General features: G+C 42.7%; 1 protein-coding gene across 1 annotated transcript in view; it reads left to right on the forward strand.

Annotated features, from left to right (window-relative positions):
* Positions 1 to 18,234, forward strand: part of CORO2A (coronin 2A) — a 62,822-nt gene that overhangs the window by 39,443 nt on the left and 5,145 nt on the right. Inside the window, exons 2-7 of the mRNA XM_032212685.1 lie at positions 174 to 374; positions 4,340 to 4,456; positions 6,849 to 6,998; positions 7,917 to 8,096; positions 10,247 to 10,363; positions 16,645 to 16,749. Coding sequence (XP_032068576.1) covers positions 174 to 374; positions 4,340 to 4,456; positions 6,849 to 6,998; positions 7,917 to 8,096; positions 10,247 to 10,363; positions 16,645 to 16,749 — 870 coding nt within the window. The remainder of the gene's footprint in view (positions 1 to 173; positions 375 to 4,339; positions 4,457 to 6,848; positions 6,999 to 7,916; positions 8,097 to 10,246; positions 10,364 to 16,644; positions 16,750 to 18,234) is intronic.

The raw sequence follows: 18,234 nt of genomic DNA on the forward strand, positions 1-18,234 counted from the left end.
GGAAGATAACTTTAACTATAGGTCAAGAGCAGGGATCTCCAAGCTTGGCGACTTTAAGGCTGATGGGCTTCAGCTCTCAGAATTCCTCAGCCAAGTCTGGAGACCTCTGGCAAGAATATGGAAATTTCAAGCGTCTGAAGACTTCATGCTTGTATTCTCTTTCTGCCTTGCAGATGTCATGGAATCCTCAGTATCGGAGTTCTAAATTTCGCCACGTTTATGGCAAGGCCGCCAGTAAAGAGAACTGCTATGACAACGTGCCCATCACCCACAGTGTCTATGACAACCAGTTTTGTGCTGTCAATCCCCGTTTTATTGCCGTGGTGACCGAATGTGCAGGTGGAGGCGCCTTTCTTGTTATACCAATCAGTCAAGTAGGTATTTCCAAGCCTGTCCTATATAACTGGCTTATTGATGTGTGTGTGAGTGGGGCAGATAAAGGCATGGGAGACCAAATGTTGATAAAGCCCAAATCAGTAACTCGTTTTCAGTGAGGGCTTTGTTTTTGCCCTGAATGGTCACTTAAAAAATTAGCAATACTGTCTGCAATAACTGCATAAGTTGATACACAAGCAGTGGGTTCATTTACAGCCCTTGACTTACAACCATTGTTTAATGACCACTTGAAAGTACAACGGCATTGAAAAAAAGAGACTGATGACTGTTTTTCACTTGGCTGTTGCAGCATCACCATGGACACAAGGATCAGAATTTAGATACTTGGAAACTGGCTTACATTTATGATGGTTTCAGTGTCCCGGGTCATGTGGTGATCCCCTTTTGCAACCTTCAGCAAAGCAAAGTCAATGGGGAAGCCAGATTCACTTTACAACCATGTTATTAACTTAACAACTGCAGTGATTTACTTAACTGTGGCATGAAAGGTCGCCAAAGAGGGCAAAACTCACTTTACTATCTTGCATAGCAATAGGAATTTTGGCCTCATTTGTGGTCATAAATCGTGGATTACCTCTGTAACTACAGATCTTTATCAGGCTTGGAGAGTTGCCAGGCTGATATCTTCCAAACACCAGTCTGTAGCAGACAATAGTCAGGAACAGATCTTCACCCTAATGAATTGAACTAATTGTCTCCTGCAAACTTCCCTCCTCTTTTGCTCCTCTTTATTTCTTATGGGAGGGGCCATTCACCGTCTACCTGTGACTTTACTCCGGAGTTGACCATTGTTCCTTAGCTGTTCCCTTCTCCTGGCAGCTCTGCACATGTGCACACTGGGAACAGGCTTCAGCTGTTCTTCTGCCCCACTGATGTCCGACTCCCAAGGCAACTGATACCTGTCAGAAGGCCCTGACCTCACCTATTCCTCTGATGCAGAGCACTCGTCAGGGACTTCCCCAGACTTCCGAACTGGCCCATGTTCCTCCCCAAACTCCTCACTGTCTGACTCTGCTGCCAGCTCTGCTTTGATAAGTGGTATTCCAGGAGCCCTAGTGATATTTCAGCCTGGATGTAAAACCTACAAAATCTGGGAAAATCTACGACGAGGGTGGATAAAATCCTGTTCCTATTATGGGTTGCTTGTGATGTCAATGTTATTTTATTAATCTCCTGGATTTCACGAAGTGCTGTAGTAGCTTAGTGTAATTTTGTTATAACAAATGCAAATCGATCTCCATTTACCTGAGCTCATGGAGGCCAAAGAAGAGTAGGGGCAGGACTCCATGGTCCCATACATACATGTCCAGTTTGAAAGGAAGGATAGTTGTGCACAAGGGCAGCTCACCTCAAGAGAGAGAAATCTTTCTGGGCCCATTCTCCTGTTCCTTTAATGTTGGCATAATCAACTGTTAATCCCTGATACTATTTTTAATTCACATCTGTTCATGACTCTGTTGTCACATGCTCAGCATACGAGGCAGCGTAAAGTTGTCTTTAGCAGTTCCAGAATTCATGTACATGTAGTCTTCGACTCCATTTCATTTAGTGACCGTTCAAAGTTACAACAGCACTATGACAGTTTTCACACTTACAACCATTGCATCCCCATGGTCACATGATCAGAATCCAGATGCTTGTCAACTGTCTTACATTTATGACGGTTGCAGTGTCCCGTCCCCCCCGGGGTCATGTGATCACCTTTTGAAATCTGATCAGCAAAGTCAAGGGGGAAGCCAGAGTCACTTAAAAACCGTATTACTAACTTAACCACTGCAGTGATTCACTTAACAACTCTGGCAAGACAAGTCGCAACATGGGGCAAGACTCAGTTAACAAATGTCTCATTTAGCAACAGAAACGTTGGGCTCAATTGTGGTCGTAAGTCCAGGATTACCTGTATTATTATTTTTTCTCATTTCAAGTTTAGGTTCCTCGGGTAAATAAGAGAAAGGCAACAGCATTAAGATGTAGCAGAACAAAACTGTCCCTGGGGCATGTTTGTTCAGCATTTAGGGAAACTTCACTTCACAGTTTATTCTTATGAAGAAAATAGGAGGAGGAAAGAGTTTTACCGATGTTCACTGCCTTGAATTACTTATAAAGTGATAAAGGTGGGATAAAAATGGAATATTAATAAATAAATAAATGTGAAATAACCTGTATATGCTCTGCATAAATAACTCATAAAGTTTGCATATAGCCCTAGCCTTCAGTGCCAAGGTTATGATAGACTTAATAGAAATGGACTTTGCTAGATGGCAGCCTTGCATTGTTTAATTTATTTGTTTTACAGTGTGCTAATATTTCTCTCCCAGCCTCCTCTTGGGGAATGACTTCTTTAATAACCATTAACTATAAGGAAGCTAGCAGTAAGACATACAGAGGCTGCTTTCTGCTCCAGCCACTCATGTCCCTTCCTTTAATCTACCCTGTTACATCTGTATGACTCCATATTGGCCTGGCTCTGCCACAGTTTGATAACAGTCTTGCTCTGTGCTGCCTATGTGTTACGTTTATCCCGAAGCAGTTATTTTTTTCTTATTTCCTTACTTTATTTACGCCCTACTTTTCTGCTTTGGCAAGTATTTAAGGTGGTGAACAAAATATGAAAACAAAACTTAGAAAGTTTTAAATGAAAAATAAAATTATAGATATCAGATTTTTTTAAATTAGCTATACTAAACATTTTATAACACTAAAATTACCTGATTAAAAAACTGGGAACTCACGGGCATCTTTGCAGATGTTCTCTGCAACAGTGGGGTCCGGATGCATATTCAAAAGAGTATATTTCATGACTTGGGTATAAGACATGAGAAGACTCTCTTCCACGTGCTATAAATAAAAGCTTCTCTTTGTAACGGGAGTCCTTGACCCTTGGACCTAGATCTGGAGATGGAACAGCCATGTATCTCCTTATTTAATGTTGTTGTACCTTTGAATGGTTGTTCATTGAATGGTTGTTAACCGAGAACTATCCGTACAAGCTCGTGCATGATAGGTAATGTTAAGATGCATTATGTATTAGAGAATAAAGCATTTGGTATTTTAAAAAGAAGAGATGAATTAAAAATCAGCCTGCTTTTGATCCAAGCAATTGAGACCACAAACATGCATGCTACGGAAAGTTCTTCAGGATGTCATAAGATATCAAATTGTATATGTGTGAATCCAAGCAGTGCAGCCTTTTATAATTGATAGATGGAAATTTTAATAATAATAACAACAACAAAAACAACCTCCATGATAACAAAATACAAAGACTACAAATAAAAATAGAACGATTGTAGCAAAGGCCAGTTCGCCTGAACCAGTAGTTCAAAAATGCTACCGGTTCGCTCAAACTGGTAGTAAAAAAAACTCTACCAGTTTGGCCAAACCGGTAGTTCCGACAATCAGCTGTGCGACAATCAGCTGTGCCGCATGATTTATATTCGCTAGAAATCAGGAAATCCTGCTTTCTAGCGAATCTAAATCATGTGGGACAGCTGTTCCCCCCCCCCGCTGTTCTACTTACCTTTCCAGACTCAGAAAAGCCTTCTTAATCCTCCTTTTTCAGCACTGCGCAGTAGCGCCTGTGGTGCGCATGCATGCGAAGCAAACCAGTAGCAGACTTCAGAGCGTTTTACCCCTGGTGCAATCCCAAAACAATTGGAGCACCGCTTGAACACCATCGGCATTGACAAATTCGCCATCAGTCAATTACAGAAGGCAGCTTTACTTGGAACAGCTTACATCCTGCGGTGATATATGTAACACCATCAAACATCCAAATCTGCCTATCCCAGGTCCTTCGTAAGGACTCAATAGGTAGACAAAAATGCCAAGCCCAGTCTGAACATCTGGCTGGCTGCATGATGATCATCAATAATAAATATGATAAATAAGCCTTTTTAGAGAATTTTTCATTGTAGAATTAAACTTTTCCATTTGTTTTCAGACAGGAAAACTTGACCCGCATTATCCTCGCATCTGTGGGCATAAAGGACATGTATTAGATATCAAATGGAACCCCTTTGATGACTTTGTAATAGCATCCTGTTCGGAAGATAACACAGTAAGTCAGAGTTACGAATCTTTGCCTGAGTCAGGCAGAATACCGCCCAATTTCTTCACAAACAAAATCAGGAGCACAATCTCTCAAGTGTCCTTTTCTGGTTTGTTATTACAATTAGTTAAGTCTTTACAGCTGAATAGCACAGTCTACTTCATGCCCATGGATTTTTAACCACCGTTGTAAATGGTGGAACTAGCCAGATCAAATAAAATCTGATGTCACTAGGACAAATGATCACTTAGCAGCATTCCATGGACTCCATAAAGGTTTGTGTAGGATGTCCAGTGAGTATTGTGACATTGCAATGCAAGCTCTGCCTCTACACGTGGATATGTGATGTCATGATGCATGTTCAAAAGGGACAAAACATACATTGCAATTCATCATTTGCCTCCCCCCACTCCACAGATGCCCCATTATCCCTTTTAAGAGCCGAGGTGGCACAGTGGTTAAATGCAGCACTGCAGGCTACTTCAGCTGACTGCAGTTCTGCAGTTTGGCTGTTCAAATCTCACCGGCTCAGGGTTGACTCAGCCTTCCATCCTTCCGAGGTGGGTAAAATGAGGACCCGGATTGTTGTTGGGGGCAATATGCTGACTCTGTAAACCGCTTAGAGAGGGCTGAAAGCCCTATGAAGCGATATATAAGTCTAACTGCTATTGCTATTAACTGTGAAAATGAAACTGCAGAATCCATGTGCCAGATTCTGACATCTTAATGCTATAGAATAGAATAGAATAGAATAGAATAGAATAGAATAGAATAGAATAGAATAGAATAGAATAATAAAGTCCAGATGATTAGCAGGCTGAACAATGTCCCACCTGCATTTTTCTAACATCATTTTTCGAAGACCTTACAAAAGATCGCTGTAAAGTCCCCAAATAACGTTCTAGTTTTGAATTAGAACTTTGGAAATCAAATTCATAGGTGCCCTTGAGCAAGATTTGTGTACTCTATCTCTTTTGGTTGTTGAATAGCTAAAATGCCATGCTTTGGAGAAAAAGTGCCAAATAAATTGTAACAAAAAAAGAAGTGCAAGTGAAGAGAACATTTGCTTTGGAATGAAAACATTTTTGATATGTAGTCTCTCTTCCATCCACCCAGAAATGCAGGGGCTAAGAATAAGCAAATGCCTTTTTTCATTTTGATGGATGCCAAGGCCACCTTCTGCTGTGCAGGGGAACCTTTCTCCTTTTATTATTGGTAATCCTGTGTGTAGTACTGGAACATGATATAACAGTCAAAGGACCTGGACAGGGTGAAGATGGGGAGGCACAAGGGAGTCTCTTGTTCCCTTCCCTTCCTTGATAATCATCTCTCCATTTCTGTAAGCTCAGCAGTTGACTAATATTGGTCTTTCAGGCCACACTAGTCTACAAGGAGAAAGCCTTAGAAATCAAAGTAGCTTAATTTTACCAAAACTGGGCCACTAATAAAGGGAAATTAAGTCCTGATTATTCATTGGCTCCAGTTTCCAAGATACAGCTTCAAGCCAAAATTGCATCAAAATAATTCAAAATTATGAGGGGGATATGCGATTTGCTCCATAACTTTTCTGCAAAATGTGATATAGCAATGAGAATGGTGGCACACCAATCATTATAAATTATTATTGATACCAATAACTTTCCATTCATTTATTGTTTTTGTGTGTAGCATTTTAGTGCTTTTGGCCTGAAAAACTGACAATCTCTAACATCAGATTAAACGACAAGGTTCCATCTTTATTCATATCTAAACTGCACTTTTTGGCTTTTCTCTTGTGAACTGCAGTAGGATCATCCATGGTGCAATTCCAGCAGTAATCAGCAAGCATGGATGGACTTCATTTCCTTGATATCTTTTCTCCATGCCTGCAATATCCTGGTGGAATCTCTCTCTATGCTCATCATTCACTGCCCCACAGTTCAAAGGGGAATAATCTAAATGCGAGTATAAGAAGTAAATTTTCAGTGACATGTTTGCACCAAGTGTTTTATAGAATCTAAGCAAATTTTCCATGCATTTTTCATAGACCTCTGCCCTGCTGTTCTCAAAGTGAAAGTAAATTTATACACTTCCAAGTGGTACCATTTTCATTGTTCTGTCGTACTTTGTTGAGAAGTCACGAGGCACCATGATCATTAGACACCACCCTCCCTTGTAGGCAAATATACTCGCCGGTGTATGTCTTTATTGTGAAATATCTTGAAAACTGACCAGTACCTTTATCATCTGTTTTCTAATTCATATAATCAAAATATGTAAAATTAATACATTTTATCTCGGAGATTGATAATTTACTAGAATTTGTAGACCAGCGCTATTGCTCTTGAACGCTGCTGTGTTGAATGAGATAACCTGGGTTAATAGAGCCTTCTTGGATTGTGCTGAGTCTTCTGTTTTGTAGGTTAAGGTCTGGAATATCCCTCAGCATTTGCTAACCAAAAGCATCACAGATCCCCATAAGGACCTTCTTGGCCATTCCAGAAGAGTGGGGCTTATTGAATGGCACCCAACTGCAAGTAACATCCTCTTCAGCACTGGTTATGATTACAAAGTGAGTTGAGATCGTAGGAACATTCATTTCAACCCTGAAATACTGCTAGTCTTCTGCATGAGAGTCTTGTGAAGGAAACCTGGGTGATAGAGGAGAAGGAGTATATATGCCACAGTGGAAGAATTCCATTCCAGTTACCCTGTTTCTCTGAAAATAAGACCTCCTCAGATAATAAGCCCAATCGGGGTTTGAGCGCATGCACTAAAATAAGCCACCCACCCAAAATAAGTCCTCCCCGAAAATATTGTAGCACAGCAGCAGCCATGAGGTGACCACGCTCGCTGCCTCCTACACTTCAAAAATAATAAGACCTCCCTGAAAAGAAGGCCAAGCACTTATTTCGGGAGTCAAAATAAAATAAGACCCTGTCTTCTTTTTGGGGAAACACGGTATTTATTTCAATATTCGGTGCTGATAAAGTGTAAATTGGCCATGCAAAATGAATCCAGTCACTTTACATCTTGAATACAAAGTGTTTTTAGAGTCAGGCAGCACCAAAATAGAATTAAATAATAAATAGTTTACCTTACAAATCTATGAACTAAATCTATAAACTAAGTAAGAGAAAAAGACATTCTTTTGGTCATTTCTTTCCTTTGAAATCATAGCATTTGTGATATAGAAATTGACAGTCTATATACTGATCTATGAGCATTATAAAGTTTTGATTTGATTTGGATGTTGTGCAAATTGCACTCCCCACAGAATTAAACTTTTGCTCCCAATTATTTTAAGGACTCCCTTTCTCATCCTTCTCCACTCAGCCATGGTGTCAGATTTAGGCCTGCATTGAATGAGATAGAATTTGTTGGTGCATCACATTTGGGGTACAGTTGATGTATAGTTCTTTTATAGTCCGCTTGCTCAGGGGGTGGAAAATTTAGAAAACATTCTCTGATACCTGCATTTTTGTCACAGGTCATGATCTGGAACCTTGATACCAAAGAACATACAATTCAGACGCCAGTAAGGACAATCGACTTCCATACAGATGTCATCCTTTCCATGTCATTCAACACGGATGGAAGCCTCTTAGCCACGGTCTGCAGGGACAGGAAAATAAGGATCATTGACCCGCGAGCAGGAACTATCTGTCAGGTATGTTGGTTGGGGAGAATGATTGGCATGAACAGTAAGGCTGGTTCTAACTAGGAAAGAGGCTGTTGTTTGTGAGTGGGATCTACCGGATGGTTTTAGCCAGAAGGTGAATTGCTTCTTTCTTCAAAGCAGCATTGTTAGAGGCTAGTAGACTGTTGTGATCTAGAGATGGAGCTCTCGCTTCACAATCAGGAGGTTGTGAGTTCGATCCTAGGTAGAGGCAGATGTAGGGTCTCCTGCTTGGGCAGGGGGTTGGACTAGATGACCTGCAAGGTCCCTTCCAACTCTGTTAAACTGATAAGAGGCAAGTTATCCAATTGCAAAAACTGGCTGTAAATCTGGACCAGATTTGCAATATTTGGAGAGATACAGTCAGACAACCCCAAATCTACAGCCATGTCATGTTCTAGAGATGGGAAGAACTTCTAAAAAAAATCACTTCCTGAGAATCCAGCATTTGAAATGAAATTCTTCTCTTGAGTTATTTCAAACTGTATTAAAGAAAAGGTGCATGGAGTCTTCTAGCCTCATCTTAAATTCAAAAGATCTTTGAAGGTTATAACACTTGTTTTTCCTTGATATGGTTACTTTTCTGCATTGCTAAGAAACATGAGTTGTGCAGGTTAACAAGACTTTTTGTGTACAGTTTTGTTCTCCACTCACAAAAATCTGTACCACTCAAGAAAAACCTCATTTGCTGATCTTCTTATAAATGCTTTCCAAATGTTGCTAGATCTTCAGACCACAAAATATCATGGTAAGGTAAAGGTAAAGGTTCCCCTCGCACATATGTGCTAGTCGTTCCTGACTCTAGGGGGCAGTGCTCAGCTCCGTTTCAAAGCCGAAGAGCCAGCGCTGTCTGAAGACATCTCTGTGGTCATGTGGCCAGCATGACTAAATGCCAAAGGCACATGGAACGCTGTTACCTTTCCACCAAAGGTGGCCCCTATTTTTCTACTTGCATTTTCACATGCTTTCGAACTGCAAGGTTGGCAGAAGCTGGGACAAGTAATGGGAGCTCACTCCGTTATGCGGTGCTAGGGATTTAAACCACTGAACTGCCGACCTTTCTGATCGACACGTTCAGAGTCTTAGCCACTGAGCCACCACGCCCCATATCATGGTAGTTTAATATTAATTGATAAAATTTATATGCTACCCATCTCACCAATAATGTAACTCTTCTCCAATAATTGTCATTGGGTTGGACCCACTATTTTACATCAGCATAAATAATTCAGGCAATGAGTTATTTCTTTTAAAAAATTGCTGGCCAACTAAAAGGTCTTTCTGTCAGAAGCACCCTTGCCCCATTCAATTGCTCCTCTACTGAGTCTTGAGGATTCCTTTGAGATCCTGTCTCTGCAGTGTTAAACTTTCACTATGCTTTACTTCTGAAATGTTTTCAAATGCTTCCTCTCAGTCTTCTCTTCCATAGGAAGGAACGTATGCATAGAGAAGATTCCAGGATCAGTCATATTTGCTCTGGGTGTGACTTTCAAGTATTAACTGGAAGCCATCAAAAGTCAAATTAATTGTACCAGAGTAGTTCACTTGAGCAGATCTGTTACCAGAGTCATGGATGCAAGATCTCTGTCCTGTTCTGATAATTAAATGGTGTGGAAGATGGGGCATTAGTAGGCCCATCCTTTGCATAATTTCTCAGTTCTGGTCATTCATTCAAGTGGTCTTCAATTCATAGTGGACAAAAATGGTTTGATAGGAAGTCCCATGATCTAGGCCAGGTGTGTCCAATATTTTGGGTTGCCTAGGCTGCTTTGAGTGAAGAGGAATTGTCTTTGGCTGCACACAAAAACATATAGCTAATGTATATAAATGCACATAATGGTAAACGTTTACTATTTTGGGGGTGCCACATTGCTAGCTGTCCAGGGCCACATAAGTAGGTATTTCCAACCTTGGGCCACAGGTTGGAAATACCTACTTTTAATTAGCCTACTTTTTATTTGATCTGCTAGTATTTCTTAAAATACATTGCTGTGTTAACTAAATATAACTATGCAAGGGAGATGATTGTGGAGAGATTTCAGAAGACTGAAGAATTAACCAAGGTAGGCAGATTTCCATGAAAAGAGAAATATTTGGAGTATTTGATTTCCGAAAATTTAATGTCCTATGCCTTCTTACAGGAAGCAAGCAGCAAATCTCACCGAGTGAATAAAGTTGTGTTTCTAGGAAACCTGAAAAAGCTGCTCACCACAGGGACATCCAGCTGGAATAATAGGCAGATTGCCTTGTGGGATCAGGTGAGTTTCCTGGTAAACCACCATAAGATCACTTCACTGATGTAGAGAGTAAGGAAGATGATTTTAATGGAGGTATACAAGCTTCATTGCCATGGTGGCAAGGAGTAAAATGTGTTTTAATTTCAGAATGTCCAGAGAACATTCTGAGGCAGCCCAGAAAGTCACGTTCCTAACTCACTAAAGTATAAGGGGAAGAGATACAACTCAGTTATATTTGCAAGATTCTATTATAACAGCCAATCTCAATAAGAGTAGTTTTATTCTACTTGGGAAACTGATTTCCTGGTCTGGAGGTGGGGCTGACAACCAAAGGCTGTTTCAGTCATTCTTTTAGCTTTTCAGATGTGATGTGGTAGCAAAGTATAAGTATAATCTTTATTGTCATTGTACTTAAATACAACCAAAGTTTTGGAAGGATAAGGAGGATTTGCTTGTGTCAATCTCATCTACACTCTAAATGGGTGTGACGCTGGGACAAACATGCCCCTTCCTTTAGATGTATTTCTTATGGAGGCTTCTCTCAGCCTGGTTTTATATCAGAGGGAATTTAGGCTTATGAAGAAGCATTCAAACTGTATCCCAGTGTCCAAAGCAGTGGTGCAATTCAGCCGGTTCTACCCAGTTTGGGCAAACCGGTAGTGGTGGCAGTGGGAGGCTCAGCCCACCTGCCCGGACGTTAGCATGTCCTGTTTTTGATACTCTGCACATGTGTGGAAGGTCCGCTCAAATTTGCAAACTGATAGAGAAGGTAAGTTGATTTCCCCCCTGGTCCAAAGTGGTTCAGGGTAGAAAAAGCTTGACCATTCAGTTGGGCTGATTGCCTAATCAATCAATTTTTATTATGATCACAGACCAGCATTACAAATAAAAGCATTAAAAACAATAATAATAAAAAGTAAAAATGAAAAACAGAGAAAAGAATACCTTATGATTTGTGTAGATTATCAGTGGGCAATTTGAATCATCCTAATTTTGAATGCAGTATAACAAAATTTGTCCATATTCAAAGAAACTACAGATACTCCTCGACTTGCCACCACAATTAAGCCCAAAATTTCTGTTGGGAAGGGAGACATTTGTTAAGTGAATTTTTCCCCAGTTGTTAAGTGAATCACTACAGTTAGTAACCTGGCTGTTAAGCGTACCTGGCTTCTCTATTGACTTTGCTTGTCAGAAGGTCGCAAAAGGTGATTATGTCACCCTGGGACACTGCAACCATCATAAGTATGAGTCAGTTGTCAAGCATCTGAATTTTGTTCACATGAGCATGGGGATGCTGCAAACGTAACTCTGAAAAACAGTCACAAGTCACTTTTTTCAGTGCCGTTGTAACTTTGAATGGTCACTAAACAAATTGTTGCAAGTTGAGGATTTCCTGTACTTCATGTGGATCTGATAACGTGGTTTGTATAGTTGTACATAAAAGAGATCAGCATTTCCTGGGTATTTTATTAGGTGAGATGTTTTCAAGTGAGTCCTTATAGAAGTTTCAGTACCTCCTTGTCCACAGGGTTATAATCTCAGCTCATGTGGTATTTTTTGTATCAGTCCCACAAAACTGCTGTGGGAAGCGCATTGCAGTGTGCTAAGGTTAATGCCTTCAGATTTTGGGAACACTTATATAATACTGTACTGTAAGTCTTTTCCTGCTTTGAAAGGAGGCGCTGATTGCCTAAACTGGTCCTTAGTTCTTGTGTTTGCTTTACCTTGGTCAGAATTTGGGTTAGACTGGAAAATTGTTGCAGTTCAAATTAAAATAGAGATCTCAAGAGCTCTGTTTTGAAAATGATCTGTATCCCATGCTGGAGAGATCTAGAACAGCATTCTGAATCCTTTAGTTTAATGATCCATCCTTTCTCCTCTTATATCACAGCCTCTGAAGCAGCTGGTTCCATTGCTACAGGGGTGGGTTCCTCCCGGTTCGCACCGGTTCTTGCGATCCGGTTCGTCAGTGAACCCGGAAGTAATTAACTTCCGGGTTCCTAGCCCCTGTCGCTGGGTGCCTGCAGGGTTTTTCTTTTTAAAAAACACCTCTCCGGAGAGGAAGCCCTGTCAAAGCGCACCTTTCCTGCCTCAGCGGCTGCAGGGACCACCCCGCTGCTTTATCTTCCTCCTCCTCCTCTTCCCCTTCTGCCATGAGCAGCAGCAACGGCAGCCGAGCTGGGAAAGGGGCGCTTTGGCAGGGCTGTGGGAGCCCTGTCAAAGCGCACCTTTCCCGCATCAGCGGCTGCAGGGACCGCCCCGCTGCTTTATCTTCCTCCTCCTCCTCCTCCCCTTCCGCCCACAGCAGCAGCAACGGCAGCCGAGCTGGGAAAGGGGCGCTTTGGCAGGGCTGTGGGAGCCCTGTCAAAGCGCACCTTTCCCGCATCAGCGGCTGCAGGGACCGCCCCGCCGCTTTCTCTTCCTCCTCCTCTTCCCCTTCTGCCATGAGCAGCAACAACGGCAGCCGAGCTGGGAAAGGGGCGCTTTGGCAGGACTGTGGGAGCCCTGTCAAAGCGCACCTTTCCCGCATCAGCGGCTGCAGGGACCACCCCGCTGCTTTATCTTCCTCCTCCTCCTCCCCTTCCGCCCACAGCAGCAGCAACGGCAGCCGAGCTGGGAAAGGGGCGCTTTAGCAGGGCTGTGGGAGCCCTGTCAAAGCGCACCTTTCCCACGTCGGCGGCTGCAGGGACCGCCCCGTCGCTTTCTCTTCCTCCTCCTCCTCTTCCCCTTCTGCCATGAGCAGCAGCAACGGCAGCCGAGCTGGGAAAGGGGCGCTTTGGCAGGGCTGTGGGAGCCCTGTCAAAGCGCACCTTTCCCACGTCGGCGGCTGCAGGGACCGCCCCGTCGCTTTCTCTTCCTCCTCCTCCTCTTCCCCTTCTGCCATGAGCAGCAGCAACGGCAGCCGAGCTGGGAAAGGGGCGCTTTTGCAGCGCTTCCGCCACGCCCCCAAGGACCGCTGACCTCGCGCCTCCGTTTCTTCTTCTTCCCCAGCCTTCCCAGTTAGCTTGCTTGAAGCTCCGAGGAGGCGGGAGGAGGGTCGCAGCAGGAGTGGAAGTGGGGGGAGGTCTTCCCGGCCGGGAAGAGCTGAGAGGCTGCCGGCCCCTTTCGCAGGAAAGTTAACTTTTCTTGGCGAAATCCTGCCCCCCCCGCGTGGGTGAGTGGTCGGCTGTCCTCTTCCCGTAAGCCGCCCGGAGTTACCTGTGTGTGAGGTGGGCTGCCCTATGCATTTGCGTGTGTGCGCTGGAAAGAGAGTGAAAAAGAGAGGGAGAAATAATTATATTAATTAGATAGATCAATCTTTCTCCACCTTGGAGACTTGAAAGTGTGTGGACTTCAACTCCCAGAAAGGGAGTTGGGAGAAAGGGAGAAAGGAGGAGAGAATGAAAGGAAGATGGGGGAAAGAAGAAAGAGGTAAGGAGAGGAGGATGGAAAGGAGAGAAAGAGGGGGAGAGAGGGTAGAAAGGGGAAGAGGAAGAGCAGGAGTAAGAGAAAGGGAAGGGAAGAAGGAAGGGGAAGGAGAGGAAGAAGGAGGAAAGTAGAGAAGGGAGGGAGGGTGAAAAGAAAGAGGTAAGGAGAGGAGGATGGAAAGGAGAGAAAGAGGAGGAGAGAGGGTAGGAAGGGGATGAGGAAGAGCAGGAGTAGGAGAAAGGTACAGGAAGAAGGAAGGGAAAGGAGAGCAGGAAGGAAGAAAGTAGAGAAGGGAGGAAGGGAGAAAAGAAAGGGAAAATAAGGTGGTGTTATAACAGGAGGAAGGGATGGTAAACAAAGCAACCCAAACTGTATATTATAACCTATTAAATGAAATAATAAATGTATAAGAATGATAAATGTTAAAACACTTGTAACCAAACGACATGCTATATGTGATGATGGGTTTTTTTTCTTTTTGTTTTGTTTTGTTTTTATTGTTGTGGGTATGTGTTGTCTATGTAACAAAAAAAATAAAAAAAAATATTTTTATAAAAAGGTGGAGAAACACTGAGATAGATGATAATGAGGGAGGGAGAGGGAGAGAGAGAGAGAGAGACCATAACTAGATAGACAGTTAGGCAGGCAGATAGACGGATGGATAGAGAGAAAGAGAGAGAGATAGGTAGGCAAGCAGATAGATGGATGGAGAAAGAGAGGGGGGAAAGAGGGAGAGGGATACCATAACTAGATAGGCAGTCAGATAGACAGACAGACGGATGGATGGATAGAGAGAGAGAGGATGTATATAATTAAGGTGACCAGACGTCCCTAGCAAGGTCGCAGGCTGGCAGTAACTGCCGTGGCCTAGCTCCCCCCCCCCCGGTCAATGGTGTCCCTCTTTACCAATCTGAAAATCTGGTCACCTTACTTGTTTAGGTAATTCTGAGGTGGTTGATGGTTCTGTGAGTGCCTGTCCTTTATAATTTTCCACATTGCCTTGATGGTTTTTATTCCAGTGACTTAGTCTTTCCTGTTCTTAGGCTTAGGAAAAAAAAACTGGTTTCATTGGCAGTCTTTCTTTTTTTTGGGGGGGGGGGATTTTTATTTTTTTGGTGTTTTCCTAGCACTGTCATAGTTTGTGGGTGTGGGTGGTGTGTAATGTCCCACAGTTATCTATGCATTAATAATGATCTAGTAATATTAATAATATCTAGTAATTAGTAATATCTAGTAATAACATCGTCTTGGCCACTCCCACCAGGTCACATGGGTGGCAGGCCACTCCCATCCGGTCACATGGGCGGCAAGCCACTCCCATCCGGTCACATGGGCGGCAAGCCACTCCCATCCGGTCACATGGGCGGCAAGCCACTCCCACAAAGGAGGCCACGCCCACAGAGGTGGTTCGAACAATTTTTGAAACCCACCCCTGCATTGCTAGCTCACTTTTATACCCAGAATGCCTGGGACACAATGGGGCCTTAATAGACTAATATTAAACATTTCCACATAATTGTCTGTAGGAGGTGAAAATGTGACATCCTTCTCATAAAGAACACATGCCCTAATAAGTTTCCAAATAAACATGGGTCAGTCCAACAGTATGGTTTGCACTTAATTGATTTCTGTGCTCTGTGTCTGCTTGAATTTGAAATCTCTTACTGCAAATGCATATTGATCAGAACACTGTCGGTAATTGCAGATGAATCCTGGAACATTTCCAAAATAGTGAATTGCTCTGGGATTGTCTTTCAGATGTTCAATTCAAATGCTCTTACCCCCCCCCCCCTAGATTCAGCAGTCAGCTCTTGGGTAAGAGAATCACAGATTCCCTTACATATTTCCAGCAGAAGCTGGAAATACACAGCACTATTAGTTCACCCCTATAACACCACCAAGATCAGCCAGAAGTTCATAGTCCTTAATTTAGTCCCTTAAAGAGAGATGAAGGAAAGTGAAGATTCTGCTTGACATATATAACATATTCTTCGGAGCATAAGATGCACCAAGATTTTGAAGAGGCAATTAAAAAAAAAAGGTTTTGCATTCTGAAGACCTCCCCAAAACCGCCCCTTTTTTTGTGAAAACGGGCCCAGTTTTTGTCAAAAAAAGGGCATGCATAGCCTTTAGGAGGCTTATAGAGTGCTCCTGCGGGATGGGGGGGCAAAAGCGAGCAAAAAAACGGCCCATTTCTGGCTCATTTCTGCCCTCACCACCCCCCAGGAGCACTCTGGAAGCCTCCTAAAGGCTATGCACGGCCATTTTGGTGAAGGGCGGGGTTTTGGGAAGCCAAAAATGCTGTATTCAGTGTATAAGACGCACCCAGATTTTCACTCTCTTTTTTGAGGGAAAAAGGTGAGTCTTATACTCCGAAAAATATGGTAATCATAGAGTAAAAGGCCCTTCATTTTTAAAGTGCCAGGAGAAAGAATGCCTCAAGATTTCACCTTTACACACCCCTGTCTTATTTATGTCCTAGTGTTGCAGTTCTCTTTGCACTGCTTGAAATGATATTGGTGCCTCAGTTATATATCTTTCTCCCCCCCACCCCCCAGTTCAGCTAGGCTGAGTTCTCTTTGTGATGGGAAAGTCTGCTTTGCATTATTTCTGGCAGAGAGGACTGCTAGGACTTCAGCACAGAAAACCTACAGCACCATTTCTTGCACCTGTATGTAAAAACTGTTTAATTTTTTTGGAGTTCCGACCTGCAACCTGAAGGGTTTTTGAAAGCATTAATTCAAACATATCATGGCAGTGAGAATAGGGTCCATTGGACATTATTGTGGGGGTGGGGGGTGGGGATGCTCATTATTTGTGTTCTCTGATTTTTCGGGATACAGTGAAAACCTTATAGCAATAATTTCTTTTTCCATGATCTGTATATACAGGATGATCTTTCTGTGCCTTTACATGAGGAAGATGTGGATGGGTCGTCGGGCCTCTTGTTTCCTTTCTATGATACAGACACACATATGTTGTATGTCTTAAGCAAGGTGAGTTCTTACCTATAGACCAAGTTGAAATAATTGGCTGTGACAATATGTTGTGTAGTTCAAAGCAATACAGTTGGTGCTATAATCTGTAATTTATACAGAACAGTATTTCTCAACCTTGGCAACTTTAAACTGTGTGGACTTTAACTCCCAGAATTCCCAATGATGTCTTGCCTGCCAACTCTCTTCCAACAACACTCTTGTTTTCTAAGTCCTTCTGGCTGAAGATAGGAGATGCTACTCAGATGTGCTGTTTGTCCAATATTGCAATTGTTCTGGTTCCCTTCCCCCTCCCTTTTTTACTGGCAGAATTTAGGATGTTGATGTGTTTTGCTGTGTTTTGCTTATACATCGGATCCAAGATATATAAGAAACTTAAAATGGTGCCAGTCTCCAAGACTGATTGCACTCATTATAACTCTCAAGGAAAGTTGAGTTTAGTTATATTTGTTACATGATTTTTGCTGATCTAGAATATGGCCTTGGCATATGCCCTGTTTCCCACCTAATGTGGCTAGGTTCCTTAGGTGAGTAGGCAGAGAGTCATTGTGATGTAAATGTTTCAACTCTGAAATCCTTTATCTAGTGGGTCCTTTAAGTGTGGCCTCCCTGGTGAATATGTGAGGTAGTTAAGATTTAAGAATAACAGAATAACAGAGTTGGAAGGGACCTTGGAGGTCTTCTAGTCCAACCCTCTGCTCAAGCAGGAGACCCTCTACCATTGCAGACAAGTGGCTGTCCAGTCTCTTCTTAAAAGCACCCACAACTTTTGAAGACAAGCCGTTCCACTGGTTAATTGTTCTCACTGTTAAGATATTTCTCCTAGATTCTTCTTCTAAATTGCTTCTCTCCTTGTTCAGTTTCCATCCATTATTTCTTGTCTTGCCTAACAAGCCTATCCAGATTAGGTATAAATGAAACCTCCCTGGAGGACATATAAGGGAATCTTTTTTTAAAAAAAAGATGGCGACAGTGGCTGCATGTATTTGTAGATGGTGCTCCGAAGTGTTTGCAGAGAGGGTTTGGAAAATTTGGAATGTAGAAATTGGTATGTGAAAGTGGAGGAGTGTGTAGAGAGAAAGGAAATTTGAGGAAGATAAGCTTGATAAGCTAATTGAGAGGCTGGAACTTGTTGAAAAAATGGAGAGGTGAAGAAACAGAAAGGCCAAGAGCTTCAAAAGTTGGAAGGTGAGAGGGAGCAGAGGAAGTGGATGATTTATGATTGTGTGGCTTCCCCCTGGATTCTCCCTGTGGATTCCCCTGGCTAAAGCTAAACCCTGGTCAGAGAACCCAGGAGTCAGCAGCTGCAGCTCTGAATGATGCCATAGGTCATCCGATGGAGGCAGAGCTGACAGTAGAGACAAGCTTCACTGGCCCTTGTCGGCAGCTGGGCCTATTTGTATGGTTGTGTGGAGAGTGGCAGGCTGGCATTGGAACTTCCTGAGGTTAACTGGCGAGTGGGAGCTTGGAACTGTGAACTTCATG

Source organism: Thamnophis elegans, chromosome 3, assembly GCF_009769535.1.
Source record: "Thamnophis elegans isolate rThaEle1 chromosome 3, rThaEle1.pri, whole genome shotgun sequence".
Classification (NCBI taxonomy): Eukaryota; Metazoa; Chordata; class Lepidosauria; order Squamata; family Colubridae; genus Thamnophis; species Thamnophis elegans.